Source organism: Mustela nigripes, chromosome 17, assembly GCF_022355385.1.
Source record: "Mustela nigripes isolate SB6536 chromosome 17, MUSNIG.SB6536, whole genome shotgun sequence".
NCBI lineage: Eukaryota > Metazoa > Chordata > Mammalia > Carnivora > Mustelidae > Mustela > Mustela nigripes.
In genome coordinates, this window is record NC_081573.1 from 19,482,697 (window position 1) to 19,503,827 (window position 21,131).

Below are 21,131 nucleotides of genomic sequence, written 5' to 3' on the forward strand. Positions count from 1 at the left end.
GAAAAGCCAGTACAATTGTTTATTTACACTGGCAACACCCTTAAAACAGCAAGCAATATTAAGACCATGTTGGAAGAACACTGGCTCTGCCACCAGGAACAAGGAGTTTATGGTACACAGCACCGCGCTTCATTGTAGGTCTGTTTCCTTTAGAAGGTCACATCTACCTCCTGATCTGATTAGACCTTTCCATGATAGACACTAGTCAATCTGCCCAGGCCAGCTTTTTGCTGAATTTGAGAGTCCATTAGTAAACTCTCTCAGGAAGATCCCCATGGGCTCATTCTCACTCTCTCTTAAAGACTTTGTTTTTGTTTTTAGATTTATTTATCTATTTTGAGAGAAAGGGAGAGGGAGAATCCCAAGCGGACTCCATGCTGAACATGGAGCCCAGTGAGGGGCTCAAGCTTGAGATAATGAGCTGAGTCGAAACCAAGAATTGGACACTCAACCAACTGCATCACCCTGGGGTCCCTGTTTTTGTGTGTGTGTGTTTTTTGTTTTTTTTTTTTTAAGATTGTGGTTTTTTTTTTTTAAGTAATTGGTACCCCCAAAGTGGGGCTCACAACCCCAAGATCAAGAGTCACATGCTCAGTAGAGCCGACCAGGAGTGCCCTCCACGCCTCCTCTTCCACTAGCAGCACGAGGGCCGTGCTATCTGGAGCCCACCAACTTAAATGCCCATACCCAGAGAGCAAGACAGGGTAATTGGCAGCTTCCGTGCATGCCTTACCCCAGTCACTCATTACATGCTGTGAAAGGAAGGTCTTTGTTCTCCAATTTTAAATATGAAAACTGAACATGATCCAGTAGCTTGCGGTCCAAGCTGTGAGAAGAGTTGTCAGCTGGGCTGCGTGAAGAAGGCTTGAATGTGCTGTGCTGCTGCTTGTCCCACGACTGGCTCCAGTTCTCGGACAGAAGCATTACTTAGCTGTTGGATACTTGGGAACTTCTGAAGGAGAAGGGGGGCTTTAACTTTTCCAACTCCTGGGATCTGTTGCACAGTTCGAAGGAGGGATAGCTCAGGGATCTGACCCCGTTTCTTACTGAGGAAAGGGTTCTTACTGGGCTCTTTGGTTTGTTCTTGAACCTAAACCAATAGTAAAGGGAAAGCACGTGAGCGCCCTCTAGAGGACTGGCAGTTCTCTTAAAAATTTACAGAAATTTAGTTATCCTTTTCCATTTGGTCCAGCTTGACTTACCAACTACAAATGTTTTCATATACCATGAATATAATTTTTTTAAATTAATTATTTATTTATTTGATAGAATGAGAGAGAGGAGATCACAAATAGCCAAAGAGACAGAGAGAGAGGTGGGGAAGCAGGCTCCCCGCTGAGCAGAGAGCCCGATGTGGGGCTCGATCCCAGGACCCCGAGATCATGACCCGAGCCGAAGGCAGAGGCTTAATCCACTGAGTCACCCAGGCACCCCTCCATGAATATAATTTTTCACATAACAGCAAAATTATTGAAAGAGGAACCGTATGAGTACACAAAGGACTATGAGAAAATCTGATTAAAACTTGTATTTTCAGAATAATTAGAATAAAGCAATGCAAACATACTCTGAGGAATTCAAACATGTTCCTGTGGCCCACTAGAAAATGATTCAGTTGTATGGGATTAAATTTTTTTTTAAGTTTTTTTTTTTTGAGAGTGAGAGAGAGTGACCAAGCACGTGTGCACAAGTAGCAGGGAGGGGCAGACTCCCCGCTGAGCAGGGAGCCCGATACAGGACTGGATCTCAGGACCCTGGGATCATGACCTGATCGGAAGGCAGATGCTTAACTGACTGAGCCACCCAGGCACCCAGTATGGGATTACATTAAAACTAAACTGGACCTGTTTGGTACAGGACCTGGAGAGAGCTTGCCTGTAAAAGGAGAAACCCAGTTTTCAGTTAGTGGTGCATACAGGAAGGTAGTCGATAGCATTACATCAGGAGAAGTTAGGACCAGACAAGCAAGGTATTAGGTGGAGAAGGGAGAGAGTAATCTATGAACGACATGGGGTGCTTCTCAATCCTAGCTACACATCAAAAGGGAAATTTAAAATCCACAGTACAACACAGATTGATGCTTAAGGCCCTACCCTGACATTCTGATTTTTTTTTTTAAAGATTTTATTTATTTATTTGACAGAGATCACAAGTAGGCAGAGAAGCAGGCAGAGAGAGAGGAGGAAGCAGGCTCCCTGCTGAGCAGAGAGCCGATGTGGGGCTCGATCCCAGGACCCTGGGATCATGACCTGAGCCAAAGGCAGAGGCTTTAACCCACTGAGCCACCCAGGCGCCCCGACATTCTGATTTTTAATTGGCCTGAGGTAAGGCTCATGTATCGTTGATCTTTAAAGTTCCTCAGGAAATTCTCAAGCACAATGAAGATGAATAATAAGTGAAGACTGATTGGAGAATCAGGTTTTTTGTTTTCTAGAAAAGGATCATCTGTGGGGTACCTGGGTGGCTCAGCTGGTTGTCTGCCTTCGGCTCAGGTCATGATCTCAGGGTCCTGGGATACAGCCCCAAATTGGGCTCCCTGCTCAGCCTTGAGTCTGTTTCTCTCTCTCCCTCTGCCCCTCTGCCTGCTTGTGCACTCTCTCATACACGAATAAGTACATAACTAAATAAAGGATCATCTGCTTTGGACCGCAGCTGACCACAGGTAAGTGAGGACTACTGTAGACAGGACTGATGGATTGCACCGACAGCAAGAGCAGCAGCTGGAGTGATAGATCCAGAAAGCTCAGGTGAGAGTCTGTAAGGCAGGGCTCCTGCAGAGGAGTAGGAATCAGTACTTACCAACTGGGTGATAAGGCTGGACGCTTCCATTGGGCTGGCCACTGGAAGCAACACCATCCCAAGGTCCAGCACTGTAAACTTCTGTATGGCCGGGAAGTATTGTTCACTCATCTGTGTTTTCTCAACTATTACAATCCCTTGAAGATTACTAGACTTTAAAAGGAAGGAAAAAAACGAAACAGTAAACCATTTTGCAACAAAACTACCTTCAGTTTAAGAAAGTTCTCGGTCCAAGAGTGCTTCGAACGGCCAATAATTGAGTATAAATTATTCCAAAGGATGGAGAAGGGGGTGGATGGAAGTCAATTTTACGCTTCAGTGTCTTCCATTTAGTACTTACATTTCTAACCCGAACAAGCCTCTTCCTGTAGCCATTTCCTGCCACCAAATCAGCTTCGGTGACATAAAGAATGCAAGATCTGCTTGACAAGTAAAAATCTACCGGTGCCAGGCCATCCTCAAACACGATTTTAATTTTCCCTTAGACAAGAAAAAGAAAAAGGAGTTCCGTGAGGACAGTAGGTAACACGTTTTGAAAAAGCTTAGGAGAGGGCTTATGCACAGGCAGCCCACCGACCTTGCATCCCCTGCGCCAGCTGCGACCCGCGCCACTTCTCGTTGGCCACAACATGCCCAAAAGGCACGTGCATGGGGCCTGTGCCCTCAGGAGGGTTCCTGGCCATCGGCGGCCTCGACCTAATAAGGAAAAGACGGCATTTGAGCAAGCTCTCCCGCACACGGCCCCACGGCCCCCTCGGAGCCGGGGCCCCTCCGGCAGGAGCCCGCTTCCAAGGTCTTTATTTATTTATTTATTTATTTATTTATTTATTTATTTATTTTTAAAAAGATTTCATTTATTCATTTGACAGACAGAGATCACAAGCAGGCAGAGCAGCAGGCAGAGAGAGGAGGAAACAGGCTCCCTGCTGAGCAGAGAGCCCGATGCGGGGCTCGATCCCCTGACCCTGAGATCACGACCCCAGCCGAAGGCAGAGGCTTCAACCCACTGAGCCACCCAGGCGCCCCCCAAGGTCTTTAAAGGACCAAATTATTTGCCAAAGTCTAAGACCCAGGAGATTCCCGTCCTGGTAGCCGCGTGCCTCATTTTCGTCACCTGCTGGCTCCTGGCACCCCCCGCTCGGTCTGCACAATGTCTGCTGCCGCCCTCAGCCAGGAGACCCTCAGCTTTCAACCCGGCGCGCCACTTCCGGTTTCCCTCCCGAGCGCTAGCCAATTTTTCATCCTGCCCACCCTCCACCTCCCACGGCGCCGGATAGGCTATGGTGTTAGAGATCGACACTTGAGCTGGCCAATAAGAGAACGGAACACGCACTGTTTCCGCCCTGGAGAATTTGAATGCGGGCAGCTGGTTGCCAAGAGCTACACGGCGGAGTAACCTTGGCTCTGACTGGCCGAGGGGAAAGGAGAACCAATGAAAGACGAGGTTGTTGCGAAGTGCATTGCGTAGAAAAAGCGTCTCGGGCTTAGCCAGCGGGAGGAGCTCAGGTTCCACGGAGCGGTCCTTGCTTGTTAGGATAGCCTCACGTGCGTCCAGCCCTGGTCCGGCCACTCCCCGCACCAAGGATGCTCCAAGGGTTTCGCAGGGGCCGCAAGAGCCAGTTTGTAAGTAGATCCCGGGGGCAGGAGTTAAACAGGAATGGGTTAGGATTTGGCCTGCGGTTGAGGCCAGGTAGCAGCGCAAAATGACGTTGTCTCCCACTCGAGAGGCCCTGATTTTTGGCGTTCTAAAGCATCCTCTATCCCAGGGTGGGCCTCGGTCAGACGGCGGCGCCCTGTCTCCCCTGCAGCGTTTCCTCGGGTGTCGGGGAGCAGTCTTGCCGGCACAATCCTACTCCACCGCTGAATATGCCTCAGTGGGAAGTCGTTCTGGAGTCTTCCCTCCGCTACCCGCCGCGTAACCCCATCAGCCAAGTTCCATAGATTCTTCCCGCCAACCATAACCTGCAGCTGTTTCCGCCTCCACCCTGGCTTCCAGCATCTTCCTGGCATCTCTCTGGCGGCTGCTGCAGCTCCTCGCTGTTTCTCTGCTTCCAGTATTGCCCTAGGCTCCTTAAAACCCAGTGCCTCCAACTTTCTCTCTCTCTCTCCCCCTCTCCCTCTCTCCCCCTCTCCCCCGCCCTCTCTCCAGCCATTTCTTCTCTTCCTTCAGGCCTTTGCTGTTCCTTCTGCCTGGAATGCTGCGCTCCAAACCTTATCATGGCCACTGTGTCACTGTAGGCGCCTCCTCCCAATTTCATGCCTTTCACTGCCTGAGGAGCCTTTCCGGGGGTCAGTTTCGGTGGGTGTACCTCACTGAGACACAGGTTCTCCTTAGTCACGTATGAAAACTCTTAAATGGGAATAATCACCACGCTTACCTCCCGTGCATTCTTCCTCCCCTCAGAGGGATACGTGTTATTTCTAGAACATTGCCGCCAGTGTCTTGCTTCTTTCGTTGTTCATGCTGTTCCTTCTTCCTAGAATGCTTTTCCATCTCATTTCCCACATGTGAGAGCCGTGGCCATCTTTGATGACCCCGTCTAAATGCCTCTGTGATTTTTCTTCAGCGGGACATTAGAGGTCCCCTTGCTGGCCTCCAGACCCGGAGGAGCTCTTCCTTCCCTGTGCCATCCCAGCACCAAATTTGTCTTTCCCTTTCCCTTGGCGCCTTCTGTAATTCATGTTACATGATAAGTACGTGGGTGTTTTTCCCTCCATACTCTTATTACCTTGTCGATGAAGACAAATTTTCTTCATTGCAATCTAGGTGTTTTGCCTTGAGTAGGTGTGGATAATGACTAGTACTGAGAGAGTGAAGGTTGGGTTATACTCAGAAACTTCTGAATGACTGCCAGGTGCCTAAAACCAGATTCCCTGATTTCCGTTGTGTGGAGAAGCTAGTTTTTGCTATTCTGTGCGTCTTTGAGGTAAACTGTCTAAAATCTTTATTAAGCTTCCACATGGTGTAGACTAATGGGGGGAAGTGCTTGAGTTCCAGGGTTGATAAAGACAAGAACATTGCCTGCTCTCCAGAGCTTCCGTTCTGCAGGTGAGGCAGCAAGTGAGAGAGTAGGGTTATTGGAGGTCACGCTGTGAGGCTGGAGGTCCTAGAGGGTGACTCTGGGGGATGGTCAGGTCCCTCTGAGGAGGAAGGACAAGAGGTTTCCCACAATGGCCAGCTGCAGTGGTGTTCCCTGGGTGAGCATCCTTGCCTGGCCATATGGGAATTGGGGATGGCAGGGGGAGGACTGGTGGGTTCCTGGTGGGGTTAGATCCCTGGGTGGCCAGTGCAGGTGTCCCCTTTCAGGCCCCAGGCGGGGTGTCAACAGGACCCAGGTAATCCCATACACCAGTGACACTGCTGGGTTTCATTTGTGCAGAAACACATCATCCATGGCTTTCTACCTGCAGCCAGCATCGCACCAAAGCCAGCTGTGCCACGCACACCTCCTCCCCGCAGCCCCAACCCTTCTCCAGAGAGACCAAGGTGAGTCTCAGGTGGACAGCCATTAGATTCACATCCTTCGAAATGTTTATCTTGGTTCCATAATGAAGCACTTACTATGGTTTCTCTGTGGGATAATGATCTGTTCCTTTCAGGGGTATGGAGTTTGTTTCATAATTGTAGTGTTCCAGATTAAAGCATTAAAGCCCAAGTATATAGGTTCATAGTATGTTGAAAGGAATTTGAATTATGCACAGAATTTTCTTTTGAAATACAAGTCTGTCTTTTAAAAGAGCTGATTTGGGGGCACCTGGATGGCTCAGTGGGTTGAGCCTCTGCCTTCGGCTCAGATCATGATCTCAGGGTCCTGGGATTGAGCCCCACATCGGGCTCTCTGCTCAGCAGGGAGCCTGCTGCTCTGCCTACTTGTGATCTCTCTCTCTGTGAACCAAATAAATAAAATCTTTAAAAAAAAATTTAAAAATAGCTGATTTGGGGGAAAGAAGGAAAAGGATGTTCACTCCCCAGAGCCTGGGATTCCCTCATCTTCCGGTGCTCTCAGCATCAGAGAACTGACTTTCTTTTTTTTTTTTTTTTTTTAAAGATTTTATTTATTTATTTGAGAGAGAGAGACAGTGAGAGAGAGCATGAGCGAGGAGAAGGTCAGAGGGAGAAGCAGACTCCCCATCGAGCTGGGAGCCTGATGTGGGATTCGATCCTGGGACTCCAGGATCATGACCTGAGCCGAAGGCAGTCGTCCAACCAACTGAGCCACCCAGGCATCCCAGAACTGACTTTCTTTTATACCTAACACCTCTGCCTGTGCCTTCTAAGGGCTTAGACACAGGAGAATTTTAGACTATTTTTTATCCATAAAAAAACATGGATACATGGCTTGACACTTACCATTGAATTGACAGAACTAATTTCATGCAAGAGTGGTACCTTTGTTTTAGTGTTCTTTGAAATTAGAATATGGTATGCCTCCTGAGAAAGAAACACTTTGAAATATTTTTAGTGTTTGTTTTTTCTTTAAGTACCATGTTGCTAACAAGAAGAGCCATTTATTAGTGTTTACCCCGAGCCGAGGACTGTTGTAAGTCCTTCAGAAGCATTATTTCATTCCATGCTCTCAGCGACCCTCTTAGAGAGGTCTTGTTGGGCTCTCTAGCTCGGGTTCAAGTGCCTGCACTGGTGCAAAGTGTCACAACTGGCAAGCAATGGCTCCAGTACACCTGTGGGTCTGTCTCCCCAGCTCTTCACTGTCTTTGTGACCAACCCTGATGCTGTATCGTTAAGGCTTCCATGTTTCTGTGGCAGCAATGATGGCGAGAGACAGCTTTACCTTCCATCCTCAAGCAGAAAAACCAACACATTTATCTCATTGCAAGCATGTTGTAGGTCAGTTAGAAAATCTTTGTTGTCTCCTCTACTGTACAAAAATATCTTCCTGGATTATTATGTTTATAAGCCAAACATAATCCACAAAGCTTTGGTAAATGTGGCCTATTTCCACATTTTTTTTATTTGTAGGAACTGGCGTTCAAATTACATTGAGATGTTACCATGCTTCGTGTGAAGTGTAATAGTGTAAGAATCCTACAGCCATTGACTTCCGTCTCCTCCTTCCCATCCTTCATGTTACTGTTGCCCCTTCTAATTCCATACATTATAAGTCTCACAGTGTATTATTATTACTTTTGCCTTAAGCAGTCTTTTTATGTTTCTTAAACCAATTTTATTGAGGTATAATGGACTTAAACTACATATTTGAAATGCATCATGTTACGACATATATTTACACCCATTAAACCATCACTGTAATCAAGATAATAAACATACCCATTATCCCCCAGGTTTCCTTGTGGCCCCCTTTGTAATTCCTACCTCCTGTGCTTCTCTCCCCCTTCCCATTCCCCTCTGCCCAGTCCACCCTCGCCCCCTTCTCTCCACCACCACTGAGCAGCTTTCTGTCATATTAGATTAGTCTGCATTTCCTAGAATTATACGTAAGTGGGATTACACAAAATAATTATGCCAGCTTCTCTGATTCAGGGTAATTATTTTGAGATGCATCCATAATGTAGTGAAAATCGGTAATTCATCTTTTTTACTGCTGAGTAGTGTTCCATCATATGAATAATGAATGTGTCACAGTTTGTTTCTCCATTTACCTGTGGATGGATATTCGAGTTGTTTTCAGGTTTTAATTTTTTTTAAAGATTTTATTCATTTGACAGAGAGAGAGAGATCACAAGTAGGCAGAGAGGCAGGCAGAGAGAGACGGGAGGGAAGCAGGCTCCCCACTGAGCAGAGAGCCCAATGCGGGGCTCGATCCCAGGATCCTGAGATCATGACCTGAGCTGAAGGCAGCAGCTTAATCCACTGAGCCACCCAGGCGCCCCTCAGGTTTTAGTATTTTAAAACTAACGCTGCCATGAAAATTTGTTTACAAATCTTTGTTTCCTACACATGCTTTCGTTTTTCTTGGATAGATACCTAGGAGTAGAATAGGTGGGTCATAGACTTGGTGTGTATTTGTTAAGTAACTGTCAAACTGTTTTCTGAAGTTTTAATTTATGTTCTGACCAGCACTGTGTGAGTTCTAGTTACATCCTCAGCAATACTTGATTTGGGCAGTAATGTGTGTGTGTGTGTGTGTGTGTGTGTGTGTGTGGTTTATAATTTAGTTGACATTAGTTCTAACTCATATTTTTTATTGATAGGATTTTGGAAGTGGTAACAATGTATAGAGCTTGTTTGGTGAATCTCCATCTTCCTTATGCTTTCTGGGTGACCGTATATTGATTCCCATTCCTTATTCCTTTGGCCCAGGCAGCTCTGTTGTACCTGGAGTCCATGCACACATCTGAAATTCCCAGATCTTTCCTTGCAGATTTCTGGATGTCTCTACCCAAGGGGGCTTACTTCTTGAAGCTCACTCCACAGATATGCTTATGAATGTAAATTTTGGACTTTCTAAGTAGTATACTTTGTAGTATAATATAGTACAGTTCTTATAGTATACTAAATAGTATACTAGTAGTGTAGTAACATCTCATTGTGGTTTTATTTCGCATTTCTTTGATTCCTAAGGTTGTTGAGCATCTTTTGTGTTTATTTGCCATTTGGCTTTGGTGAAGTGTCTATTCAAATCTTGTGCCACCACTTTTGAAAACTGGGTTGTTTGTGTTCCTATTACTGTATTTTTTAAAAAAATTTTATTTATTTATTTGATAGATCACAAGTAGTCAGAGAGGCAGGCGGGGGGGCGGGGAGCAGGCCCCCCTACTGAGCAGAGAGCCTGATGCGGGGCTCGATCCTAGGACCCTGAGATCATGACCTGAGCCAAAGGCAGAAGCTTTAACTCACTGAGCCACCCGGGCTCCTCCTATTACGGTATTTTGAGAAGAGTTCCTTATCTATTCTGGATACAAGTCCTTTATCAAATCTGAGATTTGCAAATATTTTCTCCCCGTATGTGGCTTGTCTTTTCATTCTCTTAACAGTGTCTTTCAAAGAGCAGAAGTTTTTAATTTTTATGAAATTTATCATAACAATTTTTTCTTTTAAGATTATGATTTCAGGGACGCCTGGGTGGCTCAGTTGGTTAAGCAGCTGCCTTCGGCTCGGGTCGTGATCCCAGCGTCCTGGGATCGAGTCCCACATCGGGCTCCTTGCTCCGCGGGGATCCTGCTTCTCCCTCTGACTCTGCCTTCCACTCTGTCTGCCTGTGCTCGCTCTCGCTCGCTGTCTCTGACAAATAAATAAAATCTTTAAAAAAAAAAAAAAAAAGATTATGATTTCAGTGCTTCTCTCTCTGACCTTCTCCTCGCTCATGCTCTCTCTCACTGTCTCTCTCTCAAATAAATAAATAAAATATTAAAAAAAAAAGATTATGATTTCAGTATCATATATAAGAAATCTTTGCCTGACCCAAGGCTACAAAGATTTTCTCCTATATTTTCTTCTGGAAGTTTTATAGTTTTGGGCTTTATATTGTGGTCTATGATGTAATTAGAGTTTATTTTTGAATATGATGTAGGAGGCACAGATTCAAGTTGATTTTTTTGCACGTGGATATCTGGTTGTTCCAGGACCATTTGATGAAGAGGCTATTGTATTAGCTCCCTACTTTTGTGTAACAAATTACAACAAAACTTAGTGGCTTAAAGCATAAAACAGTCACATTTTTTATCCCATGTCTCATGATGCTCTTTTTTAAAAAATTATTTGGGGCGCCTGGGTGGCTCAGTGGGTTAAAGCCTCTGCCTTTGGCTCAGGTCATGATCCCAGGGTCCTGGGATCAAGCCCTGTGTCGGCCTCTCTGCTCACGAGGGGGCCTGCTTCCTCCTCTCTCTCTGCCTGCCTCTCTGCCTACTTGTGATCTCTGTCAAATAAATAAATAAATAAAATCTTTTTTAAAAAATTAAAAAATTATTTCCTCTTTGTGTTTCATTTTGGTTGTTTTTTCTTGTTTTGCTTTTAATTTCACTAGTCCTTTCTTCTGCAATGGGTGATTTGCTGCCCGTCCCATAGAGTATAATTTTCAGATCTCAAAGCTCAAGCCTTTTTTTCCCCCCCAAGTCTTTTTTAATACTCTCCCATGTTTCTACTTAGCTTTTTGAACCTATGGAATACAGTTATAACTGCCTTTTTTTTTTTTTTTTTTAAGATTTCATTTATTTACCTGACAGAGCAGGAGCCCAAGCAGGGGGGTGGGAGAGGGAGAAGCAGGCTCCCTGCTTGGCATGGGGCTCAGTCACAACCCAAGCAGAAAGCAGACGCCCAATGATTGAGCCATCCAGGCACCCCATAACTGTCTTAAAGTCCTTCTCTGCTAATTCTAACATATGCGTTCAGTTTCGAGTGGGTTTCTGTTGATTCTCTCATCATTTTGGGTCGTGTTTTTCTGTCTCTTTGCATGCCTGGTTATCTTGGATTGCATACTAGATGCTGTTGTGTCACCTTGCTGTATGCTAGATATTTTTGTATTCCTACCAATCTTCTAGAATTTTGTTCTGGGATGCATTTAAGTTCCTTGGAACCAATTTGATCTTTTAGGTCTTGTTTTTATGATTTGTTAGGTACAGCTGAAGTAGTGCTCAGTCCTGGGTTAAGTACTCCCCACTACTGAAGCAAGACCTTTCCAAGGACTGTACTCAATGTCCTGTAGATTATAATTTTTCCCGTCTGTCTGATGGGAACAGGCATTGTCCCCAACTGTGTGTAAGCACCTGGCACCGAACCTCGAATCATTGTCGGTAGTTCTTCTAGCCTTGGATAGTTTCCTCACATTTGTGCACTGAGGAATGTTTTGCTGAACACTCAGGGGGCTATCTACAGATTTCCGGAGCTCTCTCTGTTCAGCTCTCTCCTTTCCGGTCCTCTGTCCTGCAAATATCCGCTGTGCTGTTCCTGGACACTCAGTTCTGTCTCCATAGCTCAGGAGGTCCACCTGACTTCACTGTGCCATGACCTGGAAATTCTCTGAGGTAGTAAGCTGACACAGTTGTAAATCTGTTGCTTTGTTTTGCTTTTTCAAGTGGGAGTATAAATTTATTACTCTGTCTTTCCAGTATTAGAGTTTTGAATAATTTGCATGTTTTTAAAAATGCCTTTTAAAATCATTTATATCTTTTTTGGGGGGCACCAGGGTGGCATAGTCAGTTAAGTATCCAGCTCTTGGTTTCAGCACAGGTCCTGATCTTACTGTCTTGAGAGCCTGGCTCAGGCCCTACACTCAGCATGGAGTCTGCTCGAGATTCTCTGTCCCTCTGCCCCCCAACTCGTGCGCGCGCGCATGCTCTCTCTCTTGCTAAAATAAATAAATGCATATCTTTAAAAAATAATTTAAAAATAAAATTTTTGCATTTTTTATATTTCCCATTTTTGCCCCCCATTCTGATCTTTTATTTTAAAAGGAAACTACTTTTAAAAAAAAAAAAAGGACGCCTGGGTGGCTCAGTTGGTTAAGCAGCTGCCTTCGGCTCAGGTCATGATCCCAGCATCCTGGAATTGAGTCCCACATCCGGCTTCTTGCTCGGCGGGGAGCCTACTTCTCCCTCTGCCTCTGCTGCCACTCGGCCTGCCTGTGCGCGTGCTCTTTCTTTCTCTTTCTGGCAAATAAATAAATAAAATCTTTAAAAAAAAATAAGGAAACTACTTGAATAGAGACTGCTTAGATTGGAGACCTGGACCCATCTCCTTAATAGGAAATCTTGGACAAGTCATTTATATTTTAGGAAAAAATGGAGATGGCAGTAATATGCATCCATTCAGTTGGTGTGATAATGAAATGAGGCATATAACAGCCAGCGGGCTCGTAGTCAGTGGGGACACACTGCATGCACATGGAGCAGAAGGTCACCCTTCAGTAATTCTCATGACCTGTCATTCAGCCTTCAGCTTGCTGGTTGTGTCTCACCTTTTCCCTGGCATGTGTTTGTCTAGATCTGCTCTGGCTGCAGTCATCCTAGCAACAACGCTGACCAGCCGGACTGTCGCCATTCCTCAGCCTCGCCAGAGATCCCTGTCTGAGAGTGACACAACCTGCGTCGAAAAGGACAGTTTCATCGAGCCCTATGCCACCACCTCTGAGCTGAGGCTTCGGTGAGGACCCTGTCGCTGGCTCTGCTGCATCTCTGACGGAGGCGCCCCAGCTCACATGTGCATGCATGCGTGTGTGCGTGCGTGCGTGTGCCTGTGACTAGAGTTAGTACTCAGGTTTTCATCATCAGGGTTAAAGGGACGCTGTCCTGGGACACTGATTGTTTTTGACTCCTCTCAGAATTCTCTCTTGGGTGGCTCTTGTGAGATTATGGCTTGTGAAAGCCCTGGGTATTTTCCTGGCTGCACAGAGCCAGCGAGTTCAGGACAGCCTTCAGCCCCTCACGGGACTGTCCCGTATCACCACCTAGATGCGAGAGCTGTCACCCACCACCTCTTGTGTGGCCTTCTCTGAACATTGCTGCTGATTTTATCTTCTTTGGCACCTACTTTACAACCTTTTCTCTTCTTTCACATCATGTGCTCTGTTGCTTGAGCTGGGTGACTGCCGACATCCGGCTGGGCGGTCAGCAAGGTTTCCTCGTCAGGAAGCAAGCACTGGCAGCAGAGCTGAGGAAGGTATAGGGAGTGCCTGGGAGCGGCTCAGGAGCTTGGGGGAAATGGTCAGTGTGGGGCTCGGATGAGCTATCAGGACAGAAGAGGGAGCATGACACAAGGACAGATGTGGGCAGCTGAAGGAAGATGTTTGTGGCAGGGGCTGGGGCACTTGGGTGAGGTGGGCAGTCATTCAAGATGGCCTGGAGGAGTAGGCAGAGGCCAGCCTGGTGATACCTTTGGTGGCCCATTCTGAGGTTTGGTCCTCCCCACCCCCTTTCGCTAGCAGCACCAGGAAGACACTGAGGATTGAAGGGCTTATGGAGTAGGGTTGGGGGAACACATGACCAGGTTTACCTTTTATCTGTCATGTTTATTCAGTTTTGTTTTTTGAGGGCTTTTTTGTGGGTTTTTTTTTTTTTTTTTTTTTTTTTGTTTTCTTTTTTTTTGTTTTAATTTTTTTTTTTTTTTTTTTTTTAACTTTTTTTAATTTTTATAGGCCTTCCCTTTTTTTTTTTTTTTTTTTTTTTTTTTTTAATTAACATATAATGTATTATTAGCCCCAGAGGTACAGGTCTGTGAATCGCCAGGCTGGCCTTCCCTATTCTGTGAATGCTCACTTATTTCCTTCTAGGACATGTTAATATTTTTGGTTTTCACATTTTAATCTTGACTTCATTCTGAGATGTCTGAATATAGCCTGTTTTCGTCATAAGAATTTCACTTTAGCTGGATTAGAATTTAAAGATGAGGAAATGATCTTAAACTTCATTAGAAAGAATAGCAGATAAAACCATCAGAGGAAATCCAGAGAGTTTTGACTTGGGGGACGGCTGGATTAGCCACGTCATACTTAAAATGCGTAGTTGAAGTAGTGTAAACAGTGGGACTGCTGTACAGAGAGGTGCGTGTGGATGCCCTGAGGGAAACTGGGGTTTGCATGCGGGGTGATGGTTTCATAAAGACCACTTCACAGAGCAAAGGGGAAGGAAGGGATTCGACAGTATAGTGCTTAGCAGTGGTAGAAAAAAAATCTGCTTCCAGCCTTGCCTAGTTCAAATACCAAACAAATCCCTATTTAAATGAAAGGAATTTGTTCCTTTCATTTATGAAATGAAATTTATGTGTATATTTGTATTTATGTGTATGAACATATGCATAAATAAGAGCAGGCAATCCTATATTCAGTGTTACCAAACCTCTGAGGCAGATGCCTGCAGTGCCCTTCTAAGCTAAGAATTTAGAAGGTAAAAAAGTGTTTTTTAATGATCTGTATGTGTAAAAAGGAAATTTACATAGCCACAGTTGAATTAATAGAATAGGAAAAATACTTACAGTAAATACAAAGTTGTGAGTTTTGTAGATAAATATAGATTAATTATAGATTAAATTTGAATTGAAATAGACCTATTAGAAGCAAAGTGGATCAGTAGACAAAGGGCATGAAGAGACTGTCCACCACACAATTACTGCACACAAACAAATGGAAATATATTGTTTTGGTAAGAAATGCAAGATTTATACATGAGATTTAAGTTCTTGTGCCAAGTTTTAGAAAATTGTTACTAATAGAGTCATTATTGTAGCTGATTGGTGAAATGATTTTGTGTAGTATGCCTGTAGACCCCAAAAGAGTCATACCATTTAACTCAGCACTTTACTGTACAGTTATCTGGTTCATAAGATGGATCCTACATACAGAAGAGATTATTTGCCTGTAGATGTTCATTACAGAGCGATTTGTAACAATGATCATGGGGGGACTTAAGTACAGGAAGTAGCTGACTAAACTGGTATACCTATTTGGGGCTTACCTTTAACATTTTGACTTTAAATATGTGTTACCAATGAGGCAAACTGTGTATGTAGGCAGTGATAGGAACTAGAAAAGCCTACGTTAAGAGGCTTGTGTTACAATGCAGAAAGAAATGCTGAGTGTACAAGGAGATGGGATTGTGGGTGACTTAATCCTTTAGCTTCTGTATGTTTTGTAAGGGGGTTGTAATCATTTTATGGCGGGGACTTGGAGGTGGGTCCATATACCGATGTGAAGTGTTTGGGGGTTTGCCTGTTTGTTTATTTTGCTCCCGACCTTTTAATGCAGACCAAATTGGCAGAATGAGACAGGAAGAAGATCTTCTTTGCCATCCTTTGAAACTCTGGGCTCCAGGGAGGAGGAGGAGGACACGGACGCACAGCTGTCGTCTGGCTGTGACGAATCGGAGGATGTCAGCGCTCCCAAAGCAGAGGGAAGTCTCAGTGCTGCCGTGTATGCTGTGCCCCACAGAAACCAGGTGTGGCTCACATTCCAGAACATCTTCTGCACCCTGTTAGCTTATTGTAAAATTGTGTAGAGTGCACCAGTAAGGATTTTCTTTTTTCTCTTCTGCCTTTAACGACTTTTGTCTGGAGGCTGATTTTCTGAACACAGTCTCACATTTTTTTATCTGGTCAGGCAACAGATTTCAGACTCTTTCCTTTATTGTTCAAAGACAGGGTCTTCAGAGAAAAGGTAAACATCCTCACATTCTCAATGTAGATTTCCAGCCAGTGCTAAGTAAACCCACTCTTTCCTCTGGCCCCCAAGGCTACTCTTTTCCTGTCACTTTTCCAGTGTCAAAATGCATGTTGCAACCTTTCTTCAAATGCATGCCCGACAAGAGGAATGTCGTCATTCACCTTGGTAGTAGCTGACACTCTTTGAGCACTTACCATACGGGAGCCTCTGTTGCAAGCTCTTCCGTGCAGTTAGCCCCCACTGCCTCGGTGAGGTAGGTTGCATTTACGACCCCGTCATGAGGGAGGAACCGTGGTACAGCGAGGCTGATGGAGCCCATTCCTCCACCGCTGCCTGAGCTTCTCGGTTTCAATTCCACGCTCCTAGGGTTTGGGAAACTGGATAATGCTGTTTCTTTAATGGCAAAAGACAGCACCATAATTTCTTTTTCTTTTCTCTCTCTCAGTGTCACTACAACATGTGTTACAGTGACTGTATATACAGACTTGCAGCATCAAATGATATTCAGATTGTATTTCTATTGAGTACCCCCTCCTGTATGGAATCAAACATTCAGTGGTCCTACGGAGCTTAGTTTGAGGAGTCCTTCTGTGAGTGTTTTAGGAACTAACCATCCATCACTTTGTAACACATGCAGACTGTGGCAAGCAGAGTGAGGTTTCTCTACAACAGGGAGGCTGGAGCAGGTATATGGCAGCCGAGCCCGGAGCAGGTTCTGCCGCGGGCCCAGGGGAAGTCTCTCTGCCCCACAGTCTGCATACTTTCTGGCCAATATTTTACACTGAGGTTACAGACAGAGCTGTTTATCACTCATTTGTTTATCACTCAACTTTGGAAGTAAAGCTTGCTACCCCATTTCCCGTAGAAGAAAGAATGTCTAGTGACAGAAACAATCTCCTTTGTCATTAGCAGAATACATATTTTGTTTTGTAGACATGTCTGTCATGGTGTCTTCAGGACCCATGTGCAGTTGGGAAATTTTGTTTTAATATAAAATGTGAAAAGTAGAACAAGACAGCTAACAATATTGTTGAGGTTCTAGAGGGATCATCTAATGCTGATGTTGGCCGGTGCAGGGGTAGGGGTGAGCTGGTACTACCACTTTGGAAAACTGTCTGACATTTCAGTTTCTATTAAAGTTGAACATCTATATTTTCTATAACCCAGCAAGAAAACACATGGAAAAGTAGAAAGTAATATAACACATTGCTATTCTCATTCTCCAGAATGAGCGAGTATTGACAGCTTATCTTTTCTTGTTTCAGATTCTTTAAAAAGAAATTATAGTTAGGATTGAAATCTTTGTCTCCCTCCCTGGAAGACCATTTGGTTTTGGATTTGGAATACATTTTAGAAGTCTGTGTTTTTATTCTCCTACTACAAATAAGTGCCAGCAAACAAATAGAGTACTTTTTTTTTTTTTTTAAATTAATGTAAATAGGTCATCACAGTGACCCATTCATTCTGCCTCTTGGCTTTTTTCACTTAGCAGTGCAGTTTTGAGATGAATTCACATTAACTTTTTTATCTGCACGCCTACTGATGAACATTTGGGTTATTTCCTCGCACATTTGGTCCACACACTTAAGTGTGCTGGGTCATGCCAGATGTTGCCAGATTGTTCTCCAAAGCGGCTTTTGTCCTTTTGCCTTCCCACTAGCCACGTATGCATGCCAGTCACTGCATTTCTGTTCGTCCCAGCCAAAAGGAGTGCCGTCCCTATGCAACCCAGGACCCAGAGGTGGACTTCTAGGAACTGATTGCATTTGGAAGGGCTTATCGAGTCTGTACCTTGTCCTGGCCACTGCAGATGGCGTGAATGAAAGGGCGCTTTAAGCTGGAAAGGGATTTCAGTTTCCCACAGCCTTACCATCAGGTTTTTGGGGGTAGAGGTGGTGAAAAGGTTATGGGGTGATGCAAGAGGTGGAGGAAGGCACATTGACATTTTCTGAGCCTTTAATATAGGCTAAGCAGCTTATATGTACCATCTCATTTACAGCACACCCTCGGGGTTAAGTGTGTGAAGAAACAGGGTAAGTGACTTGGCCAAGGTTGTTACCCAGAGGCAGGATTCAGTCCAGGGCAGCCAAGTTTCTCTGTTTAGAATTAAAATTTGCGTTCATCGTCCTTTTACCTGTTGAGACTATTTCTTAGACATAAAGCTTTCTTTGAAACTGACCAAATATTCTCAAATTGATAAGATTAAAGTATATACCTTTGGGGAAAATGAGTGTGTGGAGCCAGTGAAAATGCTATTTAATCGCTCAATGGCAACAGTTCTGAAGGAGGTAGTGCCTGAGGGGTACATTTAAGGTCAAAAAGTAAACTTGCCTTCTCTATATTTACTATAGACATTCTTTAATCGGGGGTAAATAATTTATAATTTTTTTCTACTACCTTTAAAGTAAACAATTTTCAAAACTAGAAAGATAAGGAAACAGAGCGACCCAAATCAGGCGATTTGGATTTAAATCTATACCTCATGCCTCTCTCTGTGTTTCAGGGTAGTTGGGCAAACATCTTCATGTGAAGTGTGCACCCGCCCAGAAATGGCCTAACATGGAAAGGAAGTCTTGTTTTCAGCAGTTTTCTTATTGGTGTCACCCCAAAAGTAAGGCTGGAGGGGAAATGGTGGGCGTGAATTTGTGTCCAGTTCCCATGAAGCTAGCGTCCAGTGGACAGAACAGTGCCATGGGCATTCAGAGACCTGGGTTCAAGTCCCTGCTTCTTGACTTCCCAGCAGTATGGCTTGGGTAAGTCAGATAACCTCTCTGCACCCTTAAAGGACTGTGTTAAGGAGGACACTCTGGGTAGGTCAGTAATTCAACATACAGTGATTGAGCATGCAGCGAGGACCAGGCATGGTGCTGGGTGCTGGAGAAGCTGCATAAAACAAAGTCTACAGTCACACAGTCACCAGTTAGCCAATCACAATTATAATAAATGTTACAAAGGAAGGTTATATAGCATGGCATGAGACCATGTCAGCAGCGGGGGATGTAACTTTTCTGAAGGGATTGTGGAGAGAGACAGCAAAGGGATGGAAAGAAGCTCCAGCCCCCTTGCATTACCCTTTGAGGTCACTTGATTCTTCTGTATGGCACCTTGGTAGGGTTGTTCATTATCCTTTGCAGTTCAGTAACTTCACCAGAATTCACTGCGGTGTGTGTTGTTATCTGTCCTTTCTTCCTGAAATTTAGTTTGATATTTAATTCTGCAGACACAGATTTTCATCTCCCTTTTTTGTTTTCAGGGCGCATTTCCTTCCCTATTTTGTTTTATCGTTGACTAAGCTTATCTATTTATTCTCCTTTGGGAACACTTACGCATTTGTCGGCTGTCCTTTGTCTTCCATGTCTGTTCTATTTTCTATAACCACTTGTCCCTCTTTTTTCTTTGCAGTGTCACTTTCTGGGATTTGCTCTGTATACCCTCCTCTCTTTGTCACTGTGTTATTGCTTCTAGTATAGCTTTTACCTTCTCTGTAGTGATTTCACTTTTCCTTTTGGTTTTTAGTTTTACCGATTTACTTTCCACATCTTTTGTTGGCTTGTTGCTTTTCTTGGTCTTCTGTATCTCTCCTTTGGGTTCTAGATGTCAGTCTGTGCCATCCTTCATTTCATGTAGGGAATAGAAGCTGGATTCCAGACAGTAAAGGTGGGCTGTCCACTGGTGTCTCCTTTAGCTTCTTCTCGCCTTGCTTCTGCTGTGTGGGAATGACTCTGCTTTTCCCCCATCAGAACGTCACTGTGGACCTTTATAACTGTGACACATTGTGGTTTTTCAAGGATCAGCATGCCTGAAGTCTGAAGAGGTGTGGCAGCTTTGGCTTCTCTCTCCATTCCAAATTTCATCACTTTGTTAGCTGTTTTCTGCCATTGACTAAGCTTTCTCCCCCCACCCCCATTCTTTTGATTGCTTTCAGTAGATTTTAAGGGAAGAGAGTGTAGTGTAAATGCCTTATTACTATATTTGAACAGAATTCATGAATGTTACCAAAGCTCTCCTGTCCTCATTCTTGCTATTATTGTTGTGTTTGTGGATTTGCAGGGTATCTTGTTACAAAGTGCCATGCATTTGCCCACTTGTCTGTGTGGGCATCCAGCCAAGAGACTGGTATTTGAGGGTCTGCCATGTGCTTGGATGGAGACCCAGAGAGGAACAGGTCATGCTGGGGTAAACCAGTGCTCTCTAGAATTTTCTGGAGGCCAAGAAATAGCAGACATTCTTCTGCTGCTGCTCTTGAGGATTAGGAATGTCCCCTTTCTGTCTCCATAGTTTTCAATTTATTTAAATTTATCTTTCTGTTACACAGGTAATGCATGAATATTTCTTACAAAAGCTTTGGATAGTGCATGTAAAGTGCAAGCTTGTCCTGAAACCTGCTGTTCCTTCCAGTCCTCCTCTTCTCTCCAGGAGAAGCCTCTGTGGTCGCTTTGACATCTGTGTTGGGTTTTTTGTTTTTGTTTTTTTAGCTGCAAAAATGAAATAAACATAAGGTTTAAATAATAGACCTCTAACTCTCTGACCTAAAAAAGTCAAAAGGCAGGAGACTCTAATATTGTTTCAGCTGCTATCAAAGGCTGGTGCCTGAGATCCCCTTGGCCTCCCCCTCCTCATGGTCACCACTGGGTGCAGCTGGTCCTGATCCCAGAGCAGAAAGGAAGAAGTGGGGCAGGGGCCTTCTCATTATGCTGCTCTGTATTTATTAGGGAGAACATTTTTTTCCGGAAGCTTCCCAGCGGGAGTCTCATTGGTCATGTGGCCACCCCTTGACTAGTCACTGGCCAAGGATTCCCATGGTTCCTTGCCTGGGGCTGAGTCCATTTGCACCAAACAAAATCAGGGATCTCTTAGCAAGGGAGAAAGGAGGGCACCGATTACTGACTGGGCAGGCAGTGTAGGGGGCCTGCTGTGGTGTGATTCCTGCGGGCTCTGCGTTTGCACATGAATGTCCAGGTACAGATAGAAATACCCTCTTCAGTTTCTGTGCATGGAGGTTATTGACTCTGCTCCACCAGTTCTGGCTCCTCTGTAGGAGGCTCACCCCCTTCAGAAGCAGTAGAAAGCCAGGATAGCAACAGGGGCACCAAGTTGTCATTCCAGCCAATATGCAGAAGCCACCGAGAGAATGAGCTCTGCCATCTTCCAGTAGGAAACATGAATCCCCAAACCCTTAGTCAAGCATTGTGTTAGACGTCTGGAGGTCCTTCTGCCTTGCACAGCAGAACTGCCCCTTCCAGAGTTAGTTCTTGGGAGCACTTG

The 21,131-nt window shown here is 44.7% G+C and overlaps 2 protein-coding genes across 6 annotated transcripts in view; one reads left to right on the forward strand and one right to left on the reverse strand.

The window, feature by feature from the left end:
* Positions 1 to 4,036, reverse strand: FAAP24 (FA core complex associated protein 24). 2 transcript variants are annotated; one of them, XM_059383863.1, is made up of 5 exons: positions 3,900 to 4,036; positions 3,377 to 3,495; positions 3,140 to 3,279; positions 2,800 to 2,952; positions 1 to 1,090 (listed from the first exon to the last, which is right to left on the reverse strand). In XM_059383863.1, the coding sequence occupies exons 1-5, from the start codon at positions 3,902 to 3,904 to the stop codon at positions 842 to 844; spliced, it is 666 nt and encodes a 221-aa protein (XP_059239846.1). In that variant the 5' UTR covers positions 3,905 to 4,036; the 3' UTR covers positions 1 to 841. The 2 variants fall into 2 exon arrangements, with proteins under 2 accessions (XP_059239846.1, XP_059239847.1); XM_059383864.1 differs by having other exon boundaries at positions 3,914 to 4,035.
* A 236-nt stretch (positions 4,037 to 4,272) lies between these two features.
* The window catches only part of CEP89 (centrosomal protein 89), a 70,008-nt gene continuing 53,149 nt past the window's right edge, over positions 4,273 to 21,131 (forward strand). For all 4 annotated transcript variants that reach the window (XR_009400721.1, XM_059381855.1, XM_059381856.1 and 1 more), the window contains exons 1-4: positions 4,273 to 4,422; positions 6,180 to 6,286; positions 12,698 to 12,856; positions 15,453 to 15,642. Coding sequence is in view for 3 of the 4 variants with exons in the window: in XM_059381855.1 (XP_059237838.1) it covers positions 4,384 to 4,422; positions 6,180 to 6,286; positions 12,698 to 12,856; positions 15,453 to 15,642 (495 nt within the window). In the remaining variant the exon portion in view is untranslated. The remainder of the gene's footprint in view (positions 4,423 to 6,179; positions 6,287 to 12,697; positions 12,857 to 15,452; positions 15,643 to 21,131) is intronic.

Excerpts from the sequence above, each read along its gene's own strand:
- FAAP24 (XM_059383863.1), bottom strand. Across the intron at positions 2,953-3,139 it reads GGCTTGTTCGGGTTAGAAAT|TCTAGTAATCTTCAAGGGAT; the intron begins GTAAGTACTAAA and ends TTCCTTTTAAAG. Across the intron at positions 1,091-2,799 it reads CCAGCCTTATCACCCAGTTG|GTTCAAGAACAAACCAAAGA; the intron begins GTAAGTACTGAT and ends CTATTGGTTTAG.